The following is a 27,065-nucleotide window of genomic DNA, read 5'->3' as shown; positions in this document are numbered from 1 at the left end:
TACAGATACAGACCCGCGTTCACACGGACACTTTATTAGTTTCTTCTACAGGAGACAGTAACATCAACCTTTTAACAGAAATCTCAGGTCATTAGAGAGGCCAAACAGATCCAAGAGAAGGAAGATGATCGTTAAATAGTTAAATTAATCAAAAGGCACTACACCACCACCTAACCCCCACTACCACGGTGGCCGTGGGCAAAGGAAGATTAAGCTACAGCGAAATAATCTCATGGAAATGCTACAGGTTCTAGAGCAGGAAAGCCTTCCAGAAGACTATGGCACAACGATCATTTGGGACCAAGAGGACATTTGGTCAGGAAAAGAAGGTCAGGCCGAATGGAAAGGAATGGGGACAAAGCAGGATCCAAGCGACAGAATCCAAGCACAGGGTGAAGCATCAGGCTTTTTCCTCCCAAGAAGCATTTGCTGCACGGTGGGTGGCCTTCCTTCAGGCTCCCGCCCTAGAGCTGCTCCAGCCTTACCTACAGGGCCTCAGGGGACCAGAGCTGGGTTGGGGCTGCCTGGCTCTTGCTGTAATTTAGTAGAGACTTTAGAGAACTTGTCACACGTTGTGTGTGGAGGGGTCTGGCGGGGGTGGGGGTGGGGTGGGGACTGAAGCCTTCACATGCAAAGTAGTCTGAGCTTCCCCAGAGACATTCAGACACCCTACACAACGCTTTCCAAAGTCTGCACTTGTGTCTGCAGCTGAGCTGTCTGCAGTTAAAGCTAGGAGGCTCACAAGAGCAGAGAAGCTGGGACAAGACAATACAGGTAGGAGATCCCAGCAGTTAATCTCAAACATTCTGTAATTTAGGAGAAACGCTCCTATACCCAACATGGGATGTAGAAAGCTACACTGCAACAAGCTGGGTCTTCTGCTGGGGTTTTCATCAAATACCAAGGGAAGATAACGGGCGGGGCTCACTTTATTTTTTCCATGCCTCAGAAGTTATTCTATTATAAAGGGACATGGCTGAACAGGTAGGAGACAGATTCCCCATTGTGAGTTCTCCTGATGGCTTCTGCAAGGATCATGGAGATGTCGATCACCTAGGAAGCCGAGAAAAGCATCAGGTTAGCCTCCTATAGACCCAGGGGACTGGCCAGTTTGCAGACACTGCTGAGCAGCCAAAAGAGGGTCCTTCTCCTTAAGCCTGCTGCACTGTGCTGTTTCCCCAAGTGAGCCCACACCCAGCTGTTCTTCGTAAGCACATTTTAAATAGAACCAACCACTTGGGAGAGAGTCAAAATGCTAATGGAGGAAAAACTCTGACTCAGGCTCACCGAGATGGTGGTGGGTTGGCATTTTAAAATTCTTAGGAATGAAAGAATGAATATTTAAGTGGAAAAAAAAAATCCTTAAGAATGACACTGGAGTTCCTGTTGTGACTCAGCAGTAACGAACCCGACTAGTATCTATGAGGATGTGGGTTTGATCCCTGCCCTTGCTCAGTGGGTTAAGGATCCGGCATTGCCATGAGCTGTGGTGTAGGCCACAGACGCGGCTCGGATCTGGCATTGCTGTGGCTGTGGTGTAGACCAGCAGCTACAGCTCCGATTGGACCCTTAGCCTGGGAACTTCCACATGCTGTGGGTGCGGCCCTTAAAAGACAAAAAAAAAAAAGACAGCAACCCTTGATTTCCACATATTTCAGAAAGCTAATGGATTACTGTACATATTTTTTAAATTAAGCAAGGCCTTGTTCTCTTAGTGCAATAGCAAACCTTATTGTCTAACAATGACCTGAGAAAATTAAAATACCGGTCCCATGACCTCTGGTTTTGCAGGCCCTGGATGGAGCAAAGCCATCTCTATTTTAACAAGAACCCAGGATAATTAGGTGGTTTCCAGAGCACACTTGGAGAAACACCGAGGTTCTAAGGAGCATACCATCAGTTTAAAGGTTTCATATTATGTTTGCAGGGGCCAAGAGTTACGAGTGACACACACACAATGCAAAGCATGGACCTGAAAACTTGAATGTATATCACAATCACTGGGAGAGCCTGTTCAAATGTAGAATCTTGGGCTCCATCCTCCAGAGATTCTGAGGTCCAGCTGTTTAAATTTTTTTTCGTCTTTTTTTATTTTTTAGGGTCGTACCCGCAGCATATGGAAGTTCCCAGGCTAGGGGTTGAATCGGAGCTATAGCTGCTGGCCTGCACCACAGCCACAGCAACATGGGATCCGAGAGCCGCGTCTGCAACCTACACCACAGCTCATGGCAATGCCAGATCCTTAACCCACTGAGCGAGGCCAGGGATCGAACCTGCATCCTCATGGATGCTAGTCAGATTCGTTTCCACCGAGCCACGATGGGAACTCCTGTTTGAATTTTTTAGACACATGATCTCTTTTTTTCCTTTTGGGTCCCAGATCCAGATGACCAAAGCTTGAGAGCAAAGGGGAAAATCTCCAGAATCCAAACACCTAATTCAACACATGGAACCACCTCCTAAAGACTCAGGGGAATCTTGTTTTCTAACGATGTCATCCTCACCTGTATTTTGGAGCAATGCTTCATCTTATCCTCCTGAGGTATGGTATTGGTGACGACTACGGCTTCAAAACACGCATTGTTAATGCGAGAAATGGCTGGGCCCGAAAAGATTCCGTGAGTCAGGATTGCGTAAACTCTGGTGGCTCCAGCTGAGAGGAGTCTACAGGAAAAAGCAAGAGCTGATTAGGAGTAATCTTCCTTGTCACTATAAAATCCGAGTTAGGGAAGAGGAGCGTCTTAGATTGGGCTGCCATAACAACATGCCACAGACAGGATGGTTTTAAACAGAATTTCTTTCTCACTTGTTTCTGGAGGTCGGAGAGTCTAGGATCAAGGTGTCAGCAAGGTAGGTTTTGTTTTCAGACCTCTTCTGTTGGTTTATGGGGGCCATCATCTTGCTGTGTGCTCGTATGACCTCTTTGTGTGCATACACCGCAAGGTGGGGATAGAGGTTGGGAGGGAGATTCTGATGTCTCTTCATTCCTCTTTTTTTTCTTTTTTAGGGCCGCGCCCACGGCACATGGAGATTCCCAGGCTAGGGGTCTAATCGGAGCTACAGCCGCTGGCGTACACCACAGCCACGGCAACACAGGATCCGAGCCATGTCTGCAACCTACACCACAGCTCACGGCAATACCACCCACTGAGTGAGGCCAGGGATAGAACCGGCAACCTCATGGTTCCTAGTCAGATTCGTTTCCACTGCGCCACGACGGGAACTCCTGGTGTCTCATCTTATAAGGAGGACCAATATCATCATGAGGGCTGCACCCTCATGACCCCACCTAAACCTAATTACCTCCCAAAGGTGCCATCTCCAAACACCAAAATTCCATTAGGGCTGAATTTTAGGGGGATGCAATTCAGTCTTCAGATAGCAAGGAGAGAGAAATGGACCAAGAGTTGATATGAACAGGTTTGGGTTGGTATCAAAGGGCTGTGGCAGACTGCTATGCGCAATAAAATCTGTCTCTTCTTTGTCCTAGCACACAGCTGGACTGCATTTCCCAGCCTCCCTTGCAGTTAGGTGTGGCCATGTGACTTAATTCTGGCTAACTAAATGTGGACAGATACTGGGGGGTCCTCCATGCTCTCTTCCCTTTCTGGCTGGCCAAAACGGAAATGTCTTCCAAGGTAATCTTGGAAGCCATAGTCAAAGATGCAGCGCTACAGGACCGAAAGTGCGGGGAGCCGAGAAGATGCAGGGACTCAAAAAAAAGACCTTGCCTGATGGCAGAAAAACCTGAAGGCAGGTTCCTAACCAAGAAAGGGAGCTCACCTGAACGGTACAAGCCGAAGGTGGGCTTCTGGTCAGGATAAAAGCTCACCTGAACAGTGCCATGCCGAAGGTGGGCCTCTGGTCAGGATGAAAGCCTGCCTGCACGGTGCAAGCTGAGGGTAGGCCTCAGGTTACACAGCTCTCATTTTGATGTTGATGGGGAAGAATTGGGGCTTTCCTGGGAAAGCAATTTCCGTGTTTGCACTGGAGAACATGGATTGTTTCTCGGGTGACCTAGTCTTTCCTGCTGTTTTATTTGTTATTCAGTTTTTCTCAGTCTTTCCTGATTATTTACTTATTATTCTTATTTCCCATTCTTATTGTCCTGTGGTGATTTGTGACTTAACAAAATTACAACAATAGTATAATAAAAATTTCATCCTGAAGGACTTTTCCCCTATTTAAATCCAACTTAGTTAAAACATAGTGTTTATCTATTAACTAGTTATATAGTAAACTTTAGAGTTAGGATCTTAATGAGGTCCATAGAAGTTAGCCATATCTTATCCAAAAAAACCTAGCTGTGAGTTTTGTCTTTGATTTTAAAAGCTTTTTAGTGGTAGCCAGTTTAATTAAGTTGGTTTATATTTACTTACACTATCTCCCTGCCATAACACTTTGAAGATAAGCACCAGTCTACAAACAAGGTTTGTGAATGCTAAATTCTTGTGTTTTATGGCCTCTTCAAAGTACTCACTAAGTTTAGTTAAGATAGAGATCTTAAAACAGGATGCATAGCTGCTATACCATCTAAGAGTTAACCAGTGTACTTTCAACACTGTAATGTAATCTGTAGTGAAAAACTGTCTATAGAGTCAACCACTGTTGCCAATAAAGCTTGAGCAGTCCAGCGCCCTGAAAGAAGGGACAAAGAGGCTGTCTCCATATGTACATTCGCCGACGCGCGTCCCTCTCCGATCGGGAAGTGCATGCTCCCTGGCCACCGGAGCTGGCCTCCGACACGAAAGGGGACTGGCATTGGAGCACACCATGAACAAGAAAGAAACACTATCATGTTCAGAGAGCAATTAACATTACCTTACTAAGAGGATAAAAGGGGGTTTATAAGGATATAAACTCCAGGATCCAAACCAGGAAATCATTCAGCAATTGTTTACATCTATACACTAGGTGCTGTGCAAAGTCTGGACACTTGAAAGTTTAAAAAAATTATGACAGGAATTCCCTGGTGGCTTAGTGGGTTAAGGATCCGGCATTGTCAAGCTGTGGCTTGGGTCACTGCTGTGGCACAGGTTCAATCCCTGGGCCAGGAATTTCCACATACCACCAGCATGGCCAAAATAAGAAATTATGAAACAATGCTGTCTATCGTGGCTTGAATTGTAAGCAACAGGGAGCCCCTTAAGGTTTTAAAGGAGGAGTCAGGGGATCTAGCCTTAGTTTTTTAGGAAGATAAGCAGGGCAGCCATGTGAAAGATGGAGTGTGATGCGTGACTGGCTGCAGAGAACAGAGGGAAAGCAATTCGAAACAGTGCAGGCAAGCGATGAGAAGGAATACGAATGAAGGCAGCAGCAGCTAAGATGGATAGTCAAGGAGTTCCCATCATGGCGCAGTGGAAACAAATCCGACAGGAACTATGAGGTTGCAGGATCGATCCCTGGCCTTGCTCAGTGGGTTAAGGATCCAGCGTTGCCAGGAGCTGTGGCGTAGGTCACAGATGCCGCTCAGATCTGGCGTTGCTGTAGCTGTGGCGTAGGCTGGCAGCTGTAGCTCCAATTATACCCCTAGCCTGGGAACCTCCATATGCCGCAGGTGCGGCCCTGAAAAGACAAAGACAAAAGACAAAAAAAAAAAACCCTGAAAAACAAATGGATAGTCAAGAGGTAAGGCCAGGGTTTCCAGCTTAGGTAAAATATAAATATGGGAATATATTTCTGTCTACCTATGGATTTTTCATTTTAACTTGTTTTGAAAAAACTATCAAAGATAGAGTACTCAGGAGTTCCTGTCATGGTGCGGCAGAAACGAATCCAACTAGGAACCATGAGGTTGCTGGTTCGATCCCTTGGTTAAGGATCTGGCACTGCGGTGAGTTGTGATGTAGGTTGCAGATGCGGCTCAGATCCCGAGTTGGTATGCTGTGGTGTAGGCAAGTGGTTACAGCTCCAATGACACCCCTAGCCTGGGAACCTCCATATGCTGTGGGTGTGGCCCAAAAAAGACGAAAAAAAAAAAAATAGAGTACTCAGAGTGATGAGACAATTTTGGAAGTAAAGTGGTGAGAATTGCACAACATGGTGAATGCAACTAAAGCTACTGAATTGTACACTTCGAAGTGGCAAATTTCATAGTTTAGCACAATAACAAAGAAATCTGGAAAACTCATCAATTTACATGCATTGTGATTTGCGTCTAGGGTGACAAAAGAGAGCTAGTTAACATCCCTTCAACTCAATTCCAAAAAGAATCAGCAAGCTTAAGGCATTCAGATGACAGCTTTTTTTTTTTCTTTTTATGGTCTCACCTGCAGAATATGGATGTTTCCGGGCTAGGGGTTGAATTGCAGCTGCAGCTGCTGGCTGATGCCACAGCCATAGCAACACGGGATCCGAGCTGTGTCTCCAACCTACACCACAGCTCACGGCAATGCTGGATCCTTATCCCACTGAGCGAGGCCAAGGACAGAACCTGCATCCTCATGGACCCTGTGTCGGGTTCTTAACCCGCTAAGCCACAATGGAACTCCAGATAGCAGCTTTTCAACTTCTAACGCTCAGCCTCACCACTAGGCACTCACTTGTCAGCTGCATGGCAGATTGTCCCACAAGTGTCAGCCATGTCATCCACAAGGATGGCCACCCGGTCCTTCACATCCCCCACCAGCACCATGCGGTCAACTTCATTGGCCTTCTTCCGTTCTTTGTGAATCAAGGCGAAGTCCACATTCAGCCGGTCTGCGATGGAAGTCACTCTGCAAAACAGAGTGTGCACGGTTAAAACCTGTGTGTGTGTGTGTGTGTGTGTGTGTGTATCTTAAGACAAAAGAAAGGAACTGAAGAATGGGCTTATTTTCTGGGGGAGAATACTCCTGGAAACCCAACAGTTCCTGGGGTTGGAGGAAAGCAACCATGATTGATTGGCATCACAAACCGGGGTTTATAGACTAAAAATGCATCCATTTCCTGAGAACAGTTTATGAATGTATTAGTCAAGCTTAGATTATAATTCGTTCTGAGTCACAGTAGGGGATAGACAGACACGCTCAGCCATCCCAGGAAGCGGTCTAATGCTAGGGTGTGTTTGTGTCCTGGACTGGCAGCAGAAGGGGAGAGAGGAGACTTGGTTAATGCCAGGAGTACAGATCATCCCAGTCTGACGTGCCAAGGTGAACCTGACCTTGGTGGGAAGAGGAGTAGTACCCAGCCTGCTCCAATGCCTGTGCCCTCATCACAGTCCCCTCAGTGACCCACCCACTGTCCATGTCAACTGTACCTGGACACCAAGCCTGGGAGTTCCTTTAATGACTGCTAGAAAGAGAGTCAGACCAATGAACTGGGCAAACCGAGCATCTTGCTGTATGGCCCACAAGTATCTTCAAATCAAAACAGAATTCTTTTTTTTTTTAATTTCAAGGTAACACAAACCAGACTAAAAGGTGGGAAAGAAGACAAATCTGGAGACAAAATACCATGTAATTCACTCTAATGGCAGTGCATTCGGTGTATATGACTGGGCTGCCCCTGTGACATGCACGGTCACGCTCCACTGTGCCATTCTTATGATGTGTGAAGAGGCCTGTGCTTTGGTTTTGTTTTTTAATGTAGTACTGATCCAGCCAGAGCATTATGTCCTGTTTCCCTTCTGACGATGGTCACCTATCTGAGTTTGTGCTAAATAAGGGAGAACCTGTGCCCTTGTAAGAGAGAACAAACAAGATTTGAACTACAACTAGGCAACATTTGTACCCTGATCTAAAGGACCCATACATATCCTGTGCTCTCCATTCCTCCTGTGTGGGCTCAGAATTACCAATCTGCTTGGAATGATTACTCAGATGAAACAGATGCCATGATCACAAGCATCCCAAACCATCAACTCAATGGCTGACAAGCTCAGTGACTGATAAAGAGCTAGAAAAAGTCACTATATTCTGGGAATCCCCATTGTGGCTCAGCGGAAATGAATCTTGCTAGTGGCCATGTGGATGAGGGTTCGATCTCTGGCCTCACTCAGTGGGTTAAGGATCCCGGATGGCCGTGAGCTGTGGTGTGGGTCATAGACGCAGCTTGGATCTGGCATTGCTGTGGCCGTGGTGTAGGCTGGCAACTGTAGCTCCGATTTGACTCCTAGCCTGGGAACTTCCATATGCCACGGGCATGGCCCTAAAAAGCAAAAAAAAAAAAAAAAAGTAAAAAAAGTCCCTATATCCTCGAGAGGAGAACTACAGTGCAAGTCACAATCACACCAGAATCTCTCTCTGTCTAGTCTCCAAACCCTGCCAAGACAGAAATGATAGCCACTCACTGAGAATATTGCATCGCTAAAAGAAAACTGTCAACAAAGAAACAAAATCATGTAGCAATAAATCATCCACTGAAAGTTTTTCTGTACCCAATTTTGGAAGGAAAATCCTGCTGGATTACTTATTTCGAATGTGACTGTTTTCTAAGCCCCCGTGGAAGACGTGAAAAGAATGCCCAAGACAAGGATGACAACCACCATGGGGGCGGGGGAGGTTTTCTAGGCTCTGTCTCTAGTATTACAGATGGTACGGTGACATGGGACTCACACAGCCATACATCTGGCTGGAGAAGGAACAGAACGAAGGCTCTCAGCTTATCAGTTCTGTTGAAGTTCCTGAAATAAAGAGGTTGTTGAGAAACCGTTATTCAAGATCTGAATGGCTTTTGGGAAGATCTGCATTCGAGTTTCCTAATCGTCTGTGTTCTGCAGCTCTTCATTCTATTTCCACAACAAGAAGGACACGTGGCGCGCTCTTGAATGCCTTACTAACGAGTGAGCCGCCGAGGAAATGAAAAGCACTTAGTCTGCGCCACGTGAGCTGAAGCACCGAGACTGGCAGGCCCTGGCAATCAGTTTGTTTAGAATGTTCAGAGCTTGCCTTTAAATATAATCACCACACTTTCTTTGCCTTCCTGCTTAATATTTTAATCCAAAGGATCAAAACGATCTGATGCATGAAGAGGTACGTGAAAGCTTAACTTGTTCGCAATTACCATGGGCTTTGATTGCAGGTGCCATGCATTAGGAAACCCCTCCTGCTGGTCAACAGCGTTGCTGACCCTGCACTGATGGGTTATGGTCAAGCCCCTGACAGCAGACTATTCAGTGCCCCCCGCCCCCGCTGCTATCTTAGCTTTTCGGTAGTAACTCAGGCAAGTCAAACAGGAGTGGGGAAAACCATATCTAGGACCTCCCCGGTAGCTCAGTGGGTTAAGGATCTGGTGTGGCCACTGCCATGGCTCAGGTCGCTGCAGCGGGCCGGGAACTTTTGCATGCCCTGGGTGTGGCAAAGCAAACAAAAAAACCCAAAAGCAAAACAAAAAAAACCCATATCCAGCCCATGTCCGGTTATCAGCACATCGACTCTGAAGTACAAGGCTATCACTTCTCAATATCTTGTAATAACCTATAATGGAAAAGAGTCTGAAAAAGAATACCTATGTATAAATAACTGAATTACTCTGCTGTGCACCTGAAACTAACACAACATTGTAAATCAACTTTAAGAAAAGAAAAAAAAAATTGTGATGGAACATGACAGAGAATAATGTGAGAAAAAGAATGTATATATATGTAAAACTGGGTCACTTTACTGTACGGCAGAAATTGACAAAATACTATAAATCAACTATAACAAAAAAAATAAAAATAGGGAGATCCCTTCGTGGCTCAGTGGCTAACGATCCCAGCTAGGATCCACGAGGATGCAGGTTCGATCCCTGGCCTCGCTCAGTGGGTTAAGGATCTGGCGTTGCCGTGAGCTGTGGTGCAGGTCACAGATGGGGCTCAGATTCCGTGTGGCTGTGGCTGTGGCATAGGCCGGCAGCTGCAGCTCCAATTCAACCCCTAGCCTGGGAACTTCTATATGTCGAGGGTGTGGCCCTAAAAAGCAAAAAAGAAAAATAGAAAGTAAATAAATAAAAATAAAAAAATTTTTTTAAATTTGCATGAAAAAAGACTGTCACTTTGACAGAAAAAAAAATTACTTTCTGACACAACTGAAAGCTTTTTCCAATTCAAAGTTGAGAATAATACAACTTGCAACCATACCTCTTAGCTCCTCCAGCATCGGGTGAGACAATGGTGCAGTTCCTCCACTCAGAGATGTTCTCTCTTATCCACTTGAGGACAGCTGGCTCTGCATACAAATTGTCCACTGGGATATCAAAAAAGCCCTGTTGAAAGAAGCTGGGTCAGTTTTGCCTCGTTTTTCCTTCTCTTCCTTTTATAAATGTTGAACACAAAGAGAACAGCAACTTGCCCAAAGGATACTTTCCTGTAACAAACAGACCAGAAGGCATGCCCAGTGGGGCCGACTGTGAAAAGAGGCTCCTGGAATCTGGGCTGTGCAAGAGAGCCTGGCCATGACGGGCAAAGCCAGCCCTGGGCTATCCTACAATGAACCATAGGCACATGAGCGAGCTCTCGGGAAAATGGCCAAGTCCAGCCAAGACCAGAAGTACCCAGCCAACAGGCAGACCCATGAGGAAATAAATATTTACTACCTTATGCCATTAAATGTTGGGCTGGTTTGTTAAGGAGCAAAAGCGAACTGGTAAGCCAGTTAGAGATGCTATGGTATATAAACTTAGTGGAAGGCATCTATCATAAATGGTCACAGAGAGAGAGTAACCAGAGTAACTAGAAGTCAGGGGAGCTGTGTTCTAACACTAGTTGCTAGAGATTAGTTGTATTTTACAACTCATTGGTTCCTCTTCTATAAAATGAGTATAATCACCTGTCCTATATCTCAGTGGATTCCCAAAAACCTCCAATGATAATGATTTCAAAGTCTGTATAAAGTATGAAATATAAGGTGGTATTCTGCTCCCCTAACTCTGTGTTTATCCTAGAAAGTAGGTTCCATTGTCTATGGCTCTAAATTTAATGATGATGGCGTTCCCACTGTGGCTCAGCAGGTTAAGAACCTGACATAGTGTTCGTGAGGATTCGGGTTTGATCCCTGGCCTTGCGCAGTGGGTGGGGGATCCAGCATTGCCACGAGCTGTGGTGTAGGTCTCAGACTCGGCTCAGATCCCGCGTTGCTATAGCTGTGGTGTCGGCTGGCTGGCAGCTACAGCTCCGATTCGGTCCCTAGCCTGGGAGTTTCCATATGCTGCAGGTGGGGCCGTAGAAAGAAGAAAATAAATTAAATAAACAAAAAATATATTTAACGATGACAATAACCGTTCCCACTTATTTGGTACCTTTAATCAGCCAGGCATTTTACCAAGTATTTAATATCTTACTTGATACTTCAATAACAAAGCAGTATATGTTCAGAGAAGTTGAATAACCTGCCCAAGCTTACAAAGCTAGTTAAGTGTTAGAGCCAGCATTCAAACTAAGTCTGATGCCAAAGCCTACCCTCTTCCCAGAGTCACAGACTGCCTTCCTATCCAACCACCTCAGTTCATGCCTAAGATCATGAACCATGCTTAAGGTGAGGATGTTGAAAATGTCTAGTTTATTTGAGCTATACTTGGGCAGTTTTTGCTTTGCTGTGCTCTTCAGCATTATCAATCCTCTTCTCCCCCCTTTTCCTAATCCCTAATAATTCCTAAGCCAACATTTAGCTTCCACCGATACCTGAATTTGAGAAGCATGCAGGTCCATCGTGATAATGTGATCTGCGCCTGCTACTGAGAGCATATTTGCAACAAGTTTGGCTGAGATTGGAGCCCGGCTCTAAATGCAGGGGAGGACAGAAAGAAAGAAAAAGCCAATATGAGAAGCAATTCATTTTGCTCAAGAAGCAGCTATTTATTATGCACCTACTGTGTTTAAGGCACTGCGCTGCCGGGAAACTCACAGAACGTGACACGGCCACTGACTCTGAATAGATCACAGCCTAGCACAAATATGAAGTGGAATATCGTTTTTCCAAATCAGGACACATATTTCAGAAAATACCTTCCTACCTTCCATTTTCTTCATATACATATTTTCAGCCTTGAATATTCAAGTGTTTCCAATGCTCAATCACTTAAATTAGGCAGACTCTAAAAGTCATTTTTGAAAGAATTTTATTAAAATCTCTTTTAAGGGAGTTCTCATCGTGGCTCAGCAGAAACCAATCTGACTAGTATCCGTGAGGACACAGGTCTGATCCCTGGCCTTGCTAAGTGGGTTAAGGATCCTGCGTGGCCGTGAGCTGTGGTGCAGGTCGAAGATGTGGCTTGGATCCCAAGTTGCTGTGGCTGTGGTGTAGGCCGGCAGCTGTAGCTCTGATTCGACCCCTAGCCTGGGAACCTCCGTATGCCTCGGGTGTGGCCCTAAAAAGCAAAAAATAAAAAATAAGGAGTTCCCGTCGTGGAGCAGTGGTTAACTAATCCGACTAGGAACCATGAGGTTGCGGGTTCAGTCCCTGCCCTTGCTCAGTGGGTTAACGATCCGGCGTTGCCGTGAGCTGTGGTGTAGGTTGCAGACGCGGCTCGGATCCCGCGTTGCTGTGGCTCTGGCGTTGGCCGGTGGCTACAGCTCCTATTCGACCCCTAGCCTGGGAACCTCCATATGCCGCGGGAGCGGCCCAAGAAATAGCAAAAAGACAAAAAATAAACAAATAAATAAAAATAAAAAATAAAAAATAAGAGCCTCTAAATATACATTTGATAATTAAGGAAGTTTTTTTTTTTTTTTTTGACTTTGGGCAAGTACCCCTGCTTCCCCTGATTAAAAAAAAAAAAAGAAAAGAATTGACAAAAAGGAGATTCCGATCCTACCTTATCCTTCTTATCTTGCCGGGCATAAGGGAAGCACGGGATGACTGCAGTAACCCGACTGGCTGAAGCAATCTTGCAGGCATTAATCATGATCAAAAGTTCCATGAGATTGTCATTGATTTCGCCACAGCCACTCTGAACAATGTAGACATCCTCTCCACGCACACTTTCGCCGATTTCCACACTACAGGAAAGCATCACAACAATAGATTTTAAAGCACTGTAGACAGGCAGGTCTAAAAAAACACGGCTTCCCCACTAGTATGCTATGAAGGGGTTACAGGTGCATGTGAACTTGATCCCCTGAGACTCCAGCAGATTCCCCTGGAACAGCCCCTATACCAGAACCAGTTTACTGCCTCAGTTCACTTCAGTGTACTATACACCTATCACCTATCTTTATAAGTGACATGACATGAAAAAGACTGGCTAAGGTACTTAGAAGTAAGTGGACTCTAATTTCAGCAGGCAGGCTATCTCATTTCCTATGTGTGAAAGCAAATTTGGTATGGTATCTAGGACTGTCACAATCCATATATAACCAAAGAAGTAGAGCTCATATTATGGAGTGAATCACTACCGTTCCATAATGATGCTTTCTACAGCAGACGGTACCACATCTGCCATACTGGCAGTTCACTGAACAAATTTGGTTGCTGTTGTTGTTGTTGTTTTTTTTTAGGGCCGCATCTGTAGCACATGGGAGTTCCCAGGCTAGGGGTCGAACTGGAGCTGCAGCTGCTGGCCTATGCCACGGCCACAGCAACTTGGCTGCATGCCAAAGCTTGGGGCAATGCCAGATCCTTAACCTACTGAACGAGGCCAGGGATCGAAGCTGCCATCCTGACGGATACTAGTCAGATTCGTTTCCACTGTGCCACAATGGGAACTCCCAACTGAACAAATATTAAATGTTTATATGCCCGTCGCTGTACTAGGTGCCAGGGACATGGTGGATAACAGATGTGGTCCTTGCCCTCATTCTGTGCTAACTGTAGTCTGGTCCAATTAGCAACTCTTCTTTTAAAAAAAGTCCATAGCAAGTTACTCTAATTATGGAGTAAGGCTATATTTTACGATAAAATGAAAGTTTTACGATTCATACTTGGATCCTTACCAAGAATAACTTATTAAAAATAATAAAAAAATAATAACCTCAGTGACACCTCAAAGCAACACCACTTCCCCAATTAATTCTCTAGGTGAGGTGGCAATGTGTGTGGGCACATGTGTATGTAGAGTGTGTAGATGAAAAGAAATGTGGATGAAGGGAAAATCTTCAACGAGATAATTCCATTGCCAGAAGCTGATATAAGAGATAATTGTTATTTAATATTTATTCCTTTCCAATCCAAGTAATAACTGAAAGGATCCTACTTAAAAAAAAATAGGGTTATAACACAACATTATAAGTCAACTACAATTTTAAGAAAAGAATTAGGAGTTCCCCTTGTGGCTCAGCAGGTGAAGAGCCTGACGTGGTGTCTGTGAGGATGTGGTTTGATCCCTGGCCCACTGAGAGTGGGTTAAGGATCTGGTGTTGCCACAAGGGACAGTGCAGGTCACAGATGTGGCTCAGATCTAGTGTGGTTGTGGCTGTGGCGTGGGCCAGCAGCAGCAGCTCCAATTCAACCCCTAGCCCCAGGAACTTCCATATGCTGCAGGTGCGGCCCTAAAAAGAGAAAAAGAAAAGAATTTTTTAAAATGGGGCTAGCGGAGTTCTCACTGTGGTGCAATGGGATCAGCAGCATCTCAGTAGCACCTGGACGCAGGACTGTGTGTTAAAGGATCCAGTGTTGCCAGAGCTGTGGCATAGGCAGAAACTGTGGCTTGGATCTGATCCCTGGCCCAGGAACTCCATATGCCACAGGGTGGCCAAAAGAGTAAAAAAAAAAGGGGGGGGGGAGCCAGCTTCTATTGTAAAGCAAGAAAAATAAAAGCAAATGGTAAAAGTCAAACCAGAAACCAATTAGAACAGGGAAGTTGAGATTCCTTGTGGCCAGAACAAAGAAGAAAACACATTAGTTTGGGCTATCTGGAGATAAACTTTCAGGCACTGAAAAATGGGCAAAAAAGTAAATAAATAAACAGAAGGAAGGAAATAAACATAAGAGCAGAAACCAGTGAGGTTAAAAACAGTAAAACATTAGAGAGGAGTTCCCATTGTGGCTCAGTAGGTTAAGAACCCAACTAGTATCCATGAGGAAGTGGGTTCAATCCCTGGCCTCAATCAGTGGGTCAAGGATCCAGTGTTGCCACAAGCTATGGCATAGGTCACAGACACAGCTCGAATCTGGCGTAGCTGTGGCTATGGCATAGGCTGGCAGCTGTGGCTCTGATTCAACCCCTAGCCTAGGAACTTCCATATGCCTCAGATGCGGCCCTAAAAAGAAAAAAAAATAGATAAATAAAAAGATGAAACAATAGAGAAAAAACACTGAAATCAAAAAGCTAGCTCGTGGGGGGAGGGGAATCAATAAAATGGATAAACCACTTGGAAGATTAACCTAAAACAGAAATGTCTACCAAACTAACTAAACTACTAACCTAGCCTGAGAAGTCCACCAAACGTTTAAAGAATTAACATGAATTTTGCATAATCTTTTCCAGAAAATAGATGAGAGAAAACTTTCCAACTCATTTTGTGAGGCCAGTACTACCCAGACACCAAAGCCAGACAAAGGCAATATTAAAAAAAAAAAAAAAAAACTACAGAGGAGGAGGAAGAAAAACCTGGGTGTGCTTGTGGTGATAGAATGGTTTTGTATCTTGACTCCAGCAATGTCAGTCACTTCGTTGTTGCATTATACTACAGCTTTACGAGAAAACTGTACTTGGAAAAATTATGGCTGGGAACCTTGGGAGGACAGGATAGTGGGTACACAGGCTCTCTCCATCGTGTTTCTTTCTTTTTTTTTTTAGAAATTATCTTTTTTTGTCTTTTTAGGGCCACACCCGAGATATATGGAGGTTCCCAAGCTAGGGGTCAAATAAGAACTATAGCCGCTGGCCTACACCAGAGCCACAGCAACACTGGATCCTTAATCCACTGAGTGACGCAGGGATCAAACCTGCATCCTCATGGATCCTAGTTGGGTTTGTTAACTGCTGAACCACAACGGGAACTCCTCCGTCTTCTTTCTTACAATTGCATGCTCATCTACAATTACTTCAAAATTCAATTTTAACAAAAAGTGTATCATTATACCTGTGTATACTGAGTACACCATTAGTACAGCCCTCGGTAAAAGCTGAGGTCATAAAAGTATAACTAAAAACAAAGGCACTTCTGTAGTAAGTCAAAAGAAACTAGTCCAGGCCTATTTTATGAGAAACTGAGTAATGCTGTAAGGGAATCTGGAGAACTCTGGTTTTAAGTTAATTTGAGAAATGGCTCATCTCAAAATATGTTCTCTCTAGTTTTTACCAGGCATCTGTCAAACTGTCTTCCTTTCCAGCCCTTGAATACACCTTTTCCCACCTCCAAGCCTTTGCACCATCTTCCCACTGCCTGGAATGTTCTTCCTACAAGTAACTCGTTCATTTCTCAGGTCTCCAATCAAAATAGTTCTCTTGCGGTGCAGTAGGTTAAGGATCTGGCATTGTCATTATAGCTGCCCAGGTTACTGCTGTGGCACAGGTTTGATCCCTGGCCAGGGAAATTCCGTATGCCGCAGATTGGGCAAAAAAAGAAGAAAAAAGTCACAGAGTTCCCACTGTGGTGCAGTGGATTAAGAATCCAACTGCAGTGGGTTAAGAATCCAACCGCAGGTGCATGTTCCATCCCCAGCCTGGTGCAATGGGTTAAAAAAAACCTCCATTCATTAAGAACCTGTAAAATCAAAAATGACTTGAAAAATATCAACCAGGGGAGTTCCTGTTATGAAAAGAATCCGACTAGTATCCATGAGGATGTGGATTCGATCCCTGGCCTCACTCAGTGGGCTAAGAATCCAGCATTGCTGTTAGCTCTGGTGTAGGCCAGCAGCTGTAGCTCTGATTCAACCCCTAGCTTGAGAACTTCCATATGCTGAGGGTGCAGCCCTAAAAAGCCAAAAAAAAAAAAAAAAACCCAAAAACCGAAAAGTATCAACTAATTGCACTGTAGGAACCTTATTTGCATAACGATTCAAGCAAATTGTTAAAAAAAAAAAAGCACTTTTGTGAGGCAAGTAAATTTGAATACTGGCTAATTATTTGATTTTTATGAGATTACGGTTAGTTTTTTTAGGCAAGAAAATGCCATTGTGACTAATGAAATATATAAGGGTGATATAATATCAGTTGGCTTCAAAATAATCTAATTGTGGGGGATGGGGGGAGGGGGAATAAAAGATGAAACAAGATTAGACCTGCTAAACTGGGTGATGGGTGCCATGGCAGGGAGATCATTGTACTAGTCTACTTCTGTATATGTTTAAATGTTTCATAACTAAATCAAATAAATAAAACGACCTCTCCAGTTATTCTTTCTTGATCCCAGTTATTCCCTTCGGAACACTTATTACGATTTCTCATCACCTTTTTTTTTTTTGGGCGGGTGCACCTGCCCCAGGCTAGGGATCAAATCGGAGCTACAGTTGCTGACCTACACCACAGCCACAGCCACCCCAGATCCGAGCCACATCTTCGACCTACACCACAGCTCAGGGTAATGCCAGATCCCTAACCCACTGAGCGAGGCCAGGGATCAAACCTGCGTCCTCATGGATACTAGCCAGGTTTGTCACCACTGAGCCACAACAGCAACTTCTCATCATCTTATTTTTTATGCACTCGTTTGTCTCCTCCACTAGAATGCAAGCTCCATGAAAGCAGGGACAAGTCTGTCAAGCACCACAGCCAGCCAGTGCCAATGACACGACAAATGAATGAATGAGTGCAGATTAGACTGCCTCATGCATCTGCTCACCTTAGAGTATGATCCTCCTGTGGGCCTGCTATTGTGAAAATTTCAAAGACTGTTTCTCATCCTCCACAAGGTAACTCACCTTACACTAGAGGTAAGTAGGTCTAGTGTGTTTCTTCAAAATGGTTTTTTTTTTCTTTTTTTGTCTTTTTGCCATTTCTTGGGCCGCTCCTGCGGCATATGGAGGTTCCCAAGCTAGGGGTCGAATTGGAGCTGTGGCCACCGGCCTACGCCAGAGCCACAGCAACGCAGAATCCGAGCCGCGTCTGCAACCTACACTACAGCTCACGGCAACGCCGGATCCTCAACCCACTGAGCAAGGCGAGGGATTGAACCCACAACCTCATGGTTCCTAGTCAGATTTGTTAACCACTGAGCCACGATGGAAACTCCTCTTCAAAATGTTTTGACAAATCTGCTCATGCCCTTTTACAGATACCCAGCGGACAGAGATTTAATTTTGAGTGGAACTACAACCTGATGGGCCCACAAAGAATTTTCTGGCGGGATCCTGAAGCAGTGATGCCAAGCAACATAATGAGCCATACAGCAATTCTGTGGACACAGCTGAACAGACATCTATTAATCGGCAAGATCGGCCTTCAGAAACAACTAAATCTGTCGGCAATGTCAACTACGCTAATGCCAAAACTGCTTTCTGGAGATATTCTTCAAAGTTCAAATGCACAGGCAGGAGGGAGCCAGGGAGGGCTTCCTGGAAGAGCAATCTGATGTTTTCCAAAGTGTAGGCCTAGGTGGAGTTTCCTGGTGGCTCAGTGGGTTAAGGATCCAGTGTTATCCTGTGGGGAGGGTTCGATCCCTGGCTCAGGAACTTCCACAGGCCTGAACTTCCCAAGGCATGCCACTGCCCCCCCCCCCCAAATAACATCACTGTCCAATATGGGAGTCACTGGCCGGGGGTGGTTACCGAGCACCTGCAATGTGGCTAACATGACTGAGTAACTGAACTGAGAGGCACAGTAAGTGTGAAATACATACCTTATTGTGAAGGCAGTATAAATAAAAAAAAATATGTTTATACTGACAACATGTTAAATTTACTCAAGTGGACAGGACTGAATGGCACCTTGTGGAGGCGAACCTATTCTGCAAGTTCCTCATTGCGATAGGCCCAAGTCAAAGGCCAAGGGAGTTTAGAGGGGCTTCCAGATCTCCTTTACTGACACTGCCTGCCCTCCGAGAGGTTCCAGGCTACGAGGCCCTTCTGTGTTTTAATGGTGCACAACTCTAGGGTCCTGACCGAGGACGTCAAATATCTGAGTGACTTCAAAACCCAAGAGAATTTAAGCCCTGCCCACAGTCACCCCCTCCACCTCACCTCCTCAACGAAGACCTCCACTTCTTTGGAGGATGGAAGTTAGGCACGCTGATTGCCAATAAAAAGCCAATCGTGTCCTTTCCATTGGGCCTCCGAAGCCTATGGCTCTTGTTGCAGTCAAGAACACAGACTATCATCTGTGCTCCAGACATTCATTCAACATTCAGGCTGTTTGATTAGGAGCAAGGGAATTGCAGTCTGACAACTGATCCAAGACAGTATGAGGGACGGGTTAATTATCTCTTCTAAAGCTGGCTTATTATCAAATTAGACGAGAAAACAACAAACTTAGACCAGAGTGGCTTATCTCCCTTTACCAATGCCTCAACTATCAAAGTCAATATTAAAAAAAATCCACAGAATTGCCTAATTGTTCATTACGTTACTCATTATCACTTTATTTACGGATCCCATCCATCAAATTCATAGAATTTTGTGCCTGGAAGTATCTCAAGAGTTATGAAAATGAAAACCACATAATCCATTGCATATGCCTTTATCCCTTTATCCCTTTGGCTGCCAGGAAGCCAAGGGATACAGTTTAAAGTAACACTAAATAAACTTCAGTAATCACTTTATGCCAAATTCTTGGCACAATTACTATAGTCCTTTGTTCTAATAGGCTTCTTTCTGATCTATATACTTAAACTTTCTGTACCTGTGACTACCATAAAAAACACTTTTAAATCCTTTCTTGAAAGCAGGAAATTAAATTTTATAAAACTAAATTTTCACTGCCAACTTAAACATCAGAGAGCATTTGCTAAACACATAGCTTTAGTAGAAGTCACACACACACACACACACACACATATTCTATGAGTTCCCTAGTGGCCTAGAACCGTCACTGCTGTGGCTTGGGCTACTGCGGCTCAGGTTCAATCCCTAGGCTAAGAACTTCCACATGCTGCAGGCCTGGCCTAAATAAATAAATAAGTAAATACTTTTAAAAAGAAAAGAAAAGGGAGTTCCCGCTGTGGCAATGTGTGTTAATGATCTGGCACTGTCTCCATGGCAGCTCGGGGTTTGGTCCCCAGCCTGGCGCAGTGGGCTAAAGATCTGGCATTACTGCAGCTGTAGCGTAGGTCACAGTTGCAGCTCAGATTTGATCCCGGGCCCAGGAACTTCCATATGCCACAGGTACAGCTGAAAAAGAAAAAAAAAAGGAAGAAGAAAAAGGAGTTCTCACCGGATTAGTAGATTATGGATCCAGTGTTGTCATGCTGTGGTACGGGTTCAATCCCTGACCCGGAAACTTCTTATTTTACTGTATGTAATTCTAGTCTCACAAATGAAGACCCATGCTTCCCTCCAGTTAGTACTATAATGTGTGGAGTTTCATAAAGCCTACTGGCACCCCACCCCCCCCCCCCCCGCCGGCAAAAAGCCCATCAACTACACTCAGACTACATAGCTTGGTCAATAGACTATTCAATGAAATCCTCAAAAAAACCTTAATGTTACTCCTATGGTTTCCTCTAAGTCTAAGAGATAAGTTAGCAGTGATGGATGGCAGAACAATTGATGGTGTGCCTAAAACCTGTCTGCTCTTAATATAATCTACCAGGTGGAAAGATCTGGCTTAGCAATTTAAAGGGTAATACTCCTAGTTCTTTCCCTCTAGCTAATGGCATGTTCTCCACGTGGTTCTGGGCCATTGATTCTCCCAGATGTTCTGGGGAGGCCAGACAACTGGCTACGTCCATTCAGTGAGAAAAACCAGTTTCTCCTTTACCTTTAGCATCAGACATAAGTGCAACTGACTAGCATGGGATGTTTAACACAGAAAGAAAATAAAGTGAATTTAAAAGTGTCTTAAGGAGGAGTTCCCATCGTGGCTCAGCAGAAACGAATCTGACTAGCATCCACGAAGACGTAGGTTTGATCCCTGGCCTCGCTCAGTGGGTTAAGGATCTGGCATTGCTGTGAGCTGTGGTGCAGGTCGCAGACATGGCTTGGATCCTGCGTGACTGTGGCTGTGGCATAGGCCAGTGGCTACAGCTCCGATCCCTAGCCTAGGAACGTCCATATGCCACAGGTGAGGCCCTAAAATGACCAAAAAAAAGTGCCTTAAAAAAAAAAAGTTCTGGAGTTCCCGTTGCGGCTCAGTGGTTAACGATTCCGACTAGGAACCATGAGGTTTCAGGTTCGATCCCTGGCCTTGCTCAGTGGGTTCAGGATCCGGCGTGGCCGTGAGCTGTGGTGTAGGCCAGCGGCTACAGCTCTGATTAGACTCCTAGCCTGGGAACCTCCATGTGCCGTGGGAGCGGCCCTAGAAGAGGCAAAAAGACAAAAAAAGAAAAAAGAAGAGGGGGGTTATTATGGGATTATATGAAATCACATGTATGGAGCGTTTCAAAATTGTAAAGCACTACAAAATCTAAAGAATCTTTCATTCCAAAAAAAAAAAAAGTTCTTAACTTGGTGTTTCATATCACTGGTACTTTTGAAAAGAATAAAAGCGCCTTTTGATTGGAAGTATTCTTAAGAAAAATCTCAAGAATTTAGAGGGAGATATTGGCACATGCAAAATACATGGGATTAACTAATAAAGGATATAGTTCCTAGGAAAATCCAAGACAACCACGGTTAAAGTCATCCCCCTCTCAACCTATCCAGAGTAACCAATTAAAGTTATTTAACAATACTGAAGAGAATTGAAGAATTAGTACATATAGCAAAACATTTAGTATATATTAACAAAAAAGACACCTGGACTGTGTCAAGTTTTTGGCTATTGAGTGAAGCTGTTAAGAACATTCTTTTATAAGTTTTTTCAAGTGGATATGTGTTTTCATTTTTCAAATAGACATGTGTTTTCGTTTTGCTTGAGTAAATACCAAGAGAATTGTTGGGTCATAAGAGAGGTGTATGTTAGTTGTTTAAGAAACTACTACACCAGGAATTCCCTTTGTGGCTCCACAGCTAACGAACTGGACCAGGATCCATAAGGATGTGGGTTCATGAGGAGCTATAGCTCTGATTCGACCCCTAGCCTCCTGGGAACTTCCATATGCCACGTGTGCGGCCCTAAAAAGCAAAAAAAAAAAGCAAAAAAAAAAAAGAAAATTAAAGAAACTACAACTACTAGCCCTTTTTTTAGGGAATGCTTGTACACTGTTCCCTTGTACACTGTGGGTATGAATGTAAACTGGTGCAACCATTGTGGAAAACAGTATGGAGGTTCCTCTAAAAACTAAAAATAGAACTACCACATGATCCAGCAATTCTATTCCTGGGTATATATCTGAAGGAAATGAAGATATCAATTCAAAAAGATATACGCGCCCCAATGTTGACAGCAGCATTATTTACAATGGCCAAGATATGGAAGCAGCCTATATGTCCATCGACACAGACAAATATATACCATAAAGAAGATAATGGTATATATATATGCAATGGAATACTACTCAGCCATAGAAAAGAATGAAATCATGCCATTTGCAACAACATGGATGGACTTGGAGGGTATTATGCTAAGTAAAATAAGTCAGAGAAAGACAAATACTATATATTACTTACACATAAAAAGTAATATATGGTATTATATATTACTAAAAAATATAACAAACTAGTGAATATAACAAAAAAAAGGAAACAGATGCACAGATATAGAGAACAAACTAGTGGTTACCAGTGGGGGAAAAGAAGAGGGGAGAGGCAAAGCAGGAGTAGGGGATTAAGATATACAAACTTAGGACTTCCCGTCGTGGCGAAGCAGAAATGAATTCAACTAGGAACCATGAGGTTGCGGGTTCGAGCCCTGGCCTCGCTCAGTGGGTCAAGGATCTGGCATTGCTGTGAGCTGTGGTGTAGGTCGCAGATGTGGCTCGGATCTGCTGTGGCTGTGGCTGTGGTGTAGGCCAGCGGCTATAGCGCCGATTAGACCCCTAGCCTGGGAACCTCTATATTCTGTGGGTATAGCCCTAAAAAGACAAAAAACAAAAACAAAAGATACACCAACTTCTACGTATGAAATAAATAAATGACACGGCTATATTATACAACACACAGGGAATACAGACAATATTTTATAATAACTACAAATGGAATATAATCTTTAAAAATTGTGAATCACTATATTGTATATCTGAAACGTATATATAATATTGTACATCAACCATACCTCAATTTAAAAATTTAGTACATTCAAAGGTTTCAAAGGCCAGAGTTTCTGCTGTGGCACAGCAGCTTAAGGATCTGGCTTGGGTCGCTGCTGAGGGACAGGTTCAATCCTCAGCCCAGCGCAGTGGGTAACGGATCCGGCATTGCCACAGTTGTGGCGTAGGTTGCAGCTCCTGCTCAGATTTGATTCCTGGCCTGGGGACTTCCATATGCCGTGCGTGTGGCCCAAAAAACCCCAAAAGTTTCAAAAGCCAGATGAAATACTCTATCAGCAAAAAAATTAAAGAACAATACCCAGAGCTGGGGAAGTTACTTAACCACTGAATCTTAGTTCCTTCGACCATAAAATAGGGATAGTGAAAGTAATCCCTCACAGTAGTACTGAGGGGATTAAATAAAAGATATGTATAAAGTGCTTAGCACAGGAATTAGCACATTTTAAGCATTTACCATATATTAATGAATATTAATATTACTGTTATTGCTGATATGGAGAGACTTGTTCAACTTTTTTGGAAAGGAATTGGGCAATGGGTATCAAAAAGCCTGAAAAGTGGTGCATACCTAGTAATTCCCCTTCTAAAGATTTACCCTAAGGAAATAATCAGAAATGGTCAAAAGATTGATATTCAAGCGTTTTATATAAAAGAATTAGAACAAAAATTGTAACTATCTGGAGTTTCTGCTATGGTGCAGTGTGTGAAGAATCCGACTGCATTGGCTCGGGTCGCTGAGGAGGTGCAGGTTCCACCCCCAGCCCAGTGCAGTGGGTTAAAGGATCCGGTATTGCACAGCTGCTGCATAGGCTGCAGCTGCAGCTCAGATTCATTTCGTGGCCTGAGGACTTCTATATGCCAGAGGTGTGGCCATAAACAGGGACTTGATTATCTAAAATTATAGCAAAACCATGACAAGACTATAGAACCATTTAAAACAAGGTAGACTAAAAATTAAGGGGAGAAACTATTCAAAATATATATTGCTAAGTGAAGAAAGCTACAGCCTGTTTTACATTGTTTAACAAAGCACATAAACACACAACCATCTAGAAGGTCATAAATCAAAATATGAACAACTTATCTTGGGTGGTGGAATTGCTTGGGCTGTCTTTCTTCCCCCTTGTCCTGTCTACATTTTCCACATTTTCTGCAATACCACCACCACCCCTTACCAACAGTGTGCATTTACTGTGTTGGACAATATTATAAGAACGTTACTTCTACTTCATCTAATCCTCACACTAACTCTGGGTAGGTACTACTTTACAGATGAGATTACTGAGACAAAGAAAGACTAGGGATTCAAATCCACCTTCTCCAATTCCAGAGCCTGAGCTTTTAACCTCTATCTGTTGTGTGTCATACATCCACATCCACACACACACACATACACGTGTGTTTCCTCCAACGCTGGACAGCAAAAGAGTGAGCCTGACTTCAGAAGAGAAGCCACTCTACTCAAGAGAGCATCAACCCCTGAGCTTCTGCCAAATTGTAGCAAAAGAGCAAAACAGTCTCATCTGAGGATGGGCTCTGCAGTTCCGCATCTGGTGACCCACAGCACCCACTGAGCTGCCCTGTCCATGACCTTTAGAGCCCAAAGAGTCAGACAGGGCAGCAGTTACCACTTCTACAGTGCAGAAAAGCCAAAGGTTGGGGGGTGGGGGGAGCTCCATAGGCAACATATTCGATTATGTTCAATGAAGATTTCAGAACATCTATGGAACTAAAAAGCTAATCATTAAGCCAGAAACAAGGCAACCTAACCAGTCAGCAATTTTCCACACTGGGCTGTTTCTAAGCATGTCTGGTTGTTTAAAAATGAAATCAGCCCTTTATCTCAGAGAAGTAGATTGGGACTGCTGCTAATTTCAATAAATCAATCAGTAGAACACTAAATTGTTCTCCCCCTCTGCTCTCCCAATACCGCCTCGGGTTCTGATGTGTTGCACCAGGCAAAGGGTGCACAAGGAAAAATAAAGTCTTTGTAGTTTTCTTAGAAACCCAGGAAAAGGACTTAATCACCACAGTTCTCTAAGGGGACCAAAAAACACCTCTGAGTGAAAATCATTTTTGTCCCCTAGCTATACGGCCACTTGCAAAGGCTGGTCCTGTTTTGTCTTTATTACAGCCCATGAGTCATAATGGTGTGGTTAAAGTTAAAGGCGGCAGTTTGGCTAGTTTCTTTCGACTAAGGTATTGCCTGGTTACAGATGGCATCAGTGTTTGCACTATCATTTGCATCACAACCAATGGCACGGATGATCAAGCATCCAGCAGGAAGCTGTCCACTACAGATGAATGCTTTTATCTGCAGGGTCTAAAAAGGATGGGGGGAGCTACAATTTGGTAATGAGTTTAAAGAAAGAAAAAAGGAAACAAAAGCATAGAGGGAAAAATGTTCAAAGCAATCTTCACTAATTTAACTGATCATTGGGTCTGGGGTGAACTTCCCCCTTAACAGATGACTGGCTGAATCTATAAGACAGTGGGCACTGCTCTGATTCGATCAATGGGGTAACAACAAAACACAAAACACCTATCAGAACCAGAAGATGCTCTGGTTAGAGGGAAAGAGTATAAAGGATCAGGTGACCAAGTTATCTTATAAGAGGGCCCCAAGATGGGGGAGCAGGGTGGAACTCGGAGGGAGCAAATTTAATTAGCAATGAAAAAAATTCATTGCAATGCACTATGCCTTCCTGGCCTTCCTCTCCATCTTTCCTTGATTATCTTAATAACATTCAGGGATAAAACTGTTTCCTAAATTCCCCACACAGCGTCAAAAGAAGTGGGCAAGTTCAGGATAGCCTCTGGTACTGAAAATAGGCTTCTGCATTGTCTGTATCAATAGCTACACTTGGAAAAGTCGAGGATTTCAGAATTAAGGTTCCCTAAGATTTTCTGGATCGCTCCAACTGAGATGCTGGCAATCAGGATGCAGTTAATGCATCATTTTATCCGTTCGACTAGATTTGAGTTAAGTATGGCTCCGATTCTAAAGATGTGAAGAGCCAACGCCTGCCAATCTGAGGGAAGTCCTTGGTAGTAATTTTGGCGCCCTCAGTACACAATATCAATCTCCCTCAACACAAAATCCGACCGACACCGTTTCGAATTGAAAAGCTGCTTCTTAGACTCTAGGAGAAAGCCTAGGAGGACTCAGTACGCAGTAGGATCTCCCATGCAAGCCGGCCTAAGCTCTGAAGAGAACCCAGTCCGGTCTGGATGGCTCAACAGCGAAGCGACAAAGCCACGTGTCCCCACTGCCGAGCCTAGACGTGTTTCCCCTCTCGTCGCTCTAGGGCAGCCTCCATCCCCGCGTTGGGTCCTCCAGCCCCTGCCGTCTAAACCCAGCAGCTTCGCCTCCTGCTCCATCTTGACTCCACCCCACCGCACGGTGAGAACTAGCGTGACCCTCCCGCGAGAGGTAAAATAACGGAAACAGCCCGTGGGGCACGCTCGCTACCGATCTGCCCCTTCCCCCCCACCACCTCGGCCCTGCGGAACTCACGCGGTGGCCCCATCCCCCTACCCTCTGCTGCCCAAGTGTGACCCTGTCCGCCCCGGCAGGTGAGGCCGGTCGGGTCCCAACTTCATCCTCACCAAGTCTCCTGGTTGCTGAATTTCTTAGTCACCACCTTGCCCAGTTCCAGGCCGAGGCGGTCGGCAATTTTCTGGGATAGGTCCTGGTGGGAGCTGCCGCTGAAGATTTTGATATTCGGCATCTTGGCCAACTACCCTAGGCTCTCTTTGTTGAGCGATCCCTGCTGCTGCCGCCTAGATCCGAATTGAGTCGGCCCGGAGACTCAGTACTAAGCACTTCGCGTCGCTACTCCGCCATCTTACATTCCCGCCCGGCGCGCGACTCTAAATTGCCCGGAGCCGGGGAGGCGGGGTCAGCAGGGAAGTTTACACCCCGCCCACCCCGATTAGCTGAGCGCGAGCGAGGGGGCGGATCCTTGCCGTAGTTCCGCCT

At 44.5% G+C, this 27,065-nt stretch overlaps 1 protein-coding gene across 1 annotated transcript; it reads right to left on the bottom strand.

The window, feature by feature from the left end:
* On the bottom strand, positions 1 to 27,065 carry PRPS1 (phosphoribosyl pyrophosphate synthetase 1). Its single transcript, XM_003135301.4, has 7 exons — positions 26,693 to 27,065; positions 12,712 to 12,895; positions 11,579 to 11,677; positions 10,040 to 10,164; positions 6,543 to 6,716; positions 2,505 to 2,664; positions 1 to 1,053 (listed from the first exon to the last, which is right to left on the bottom strand). The coding sequence occupies exons 1-7, from the start codon at positions 26,812 to 26,814 to the stop codon at positions 961 to 963; spliced, it is 957 nt and encodes a 318-aa protein (XP_003135349.1). The 5' UTR covers positions 26,815 to 27,065; the 3' UTR covers positions 1 to 960.

The sequence above is a fragment of the Sus scrofa genome, chromosome X (assembly GCF_000003025.6).
Source record: "Sus scrofa isolate TJ Tabasco breed Duroc chromosome X, Sscrofa11.1, whole genome shotgun sequence".
Classification (NCBI taxonomy): Eukaryota; Metazoa; Chordata; class Mammalia; order Artiodactyla; family Suidae; genus Sus; species Sus scrofa.
The sequence above is the reverse complement of the archived record's forward strand: the minus strand, read 5'-3'. Positions and strand labels throughout refer to the sequence as shown.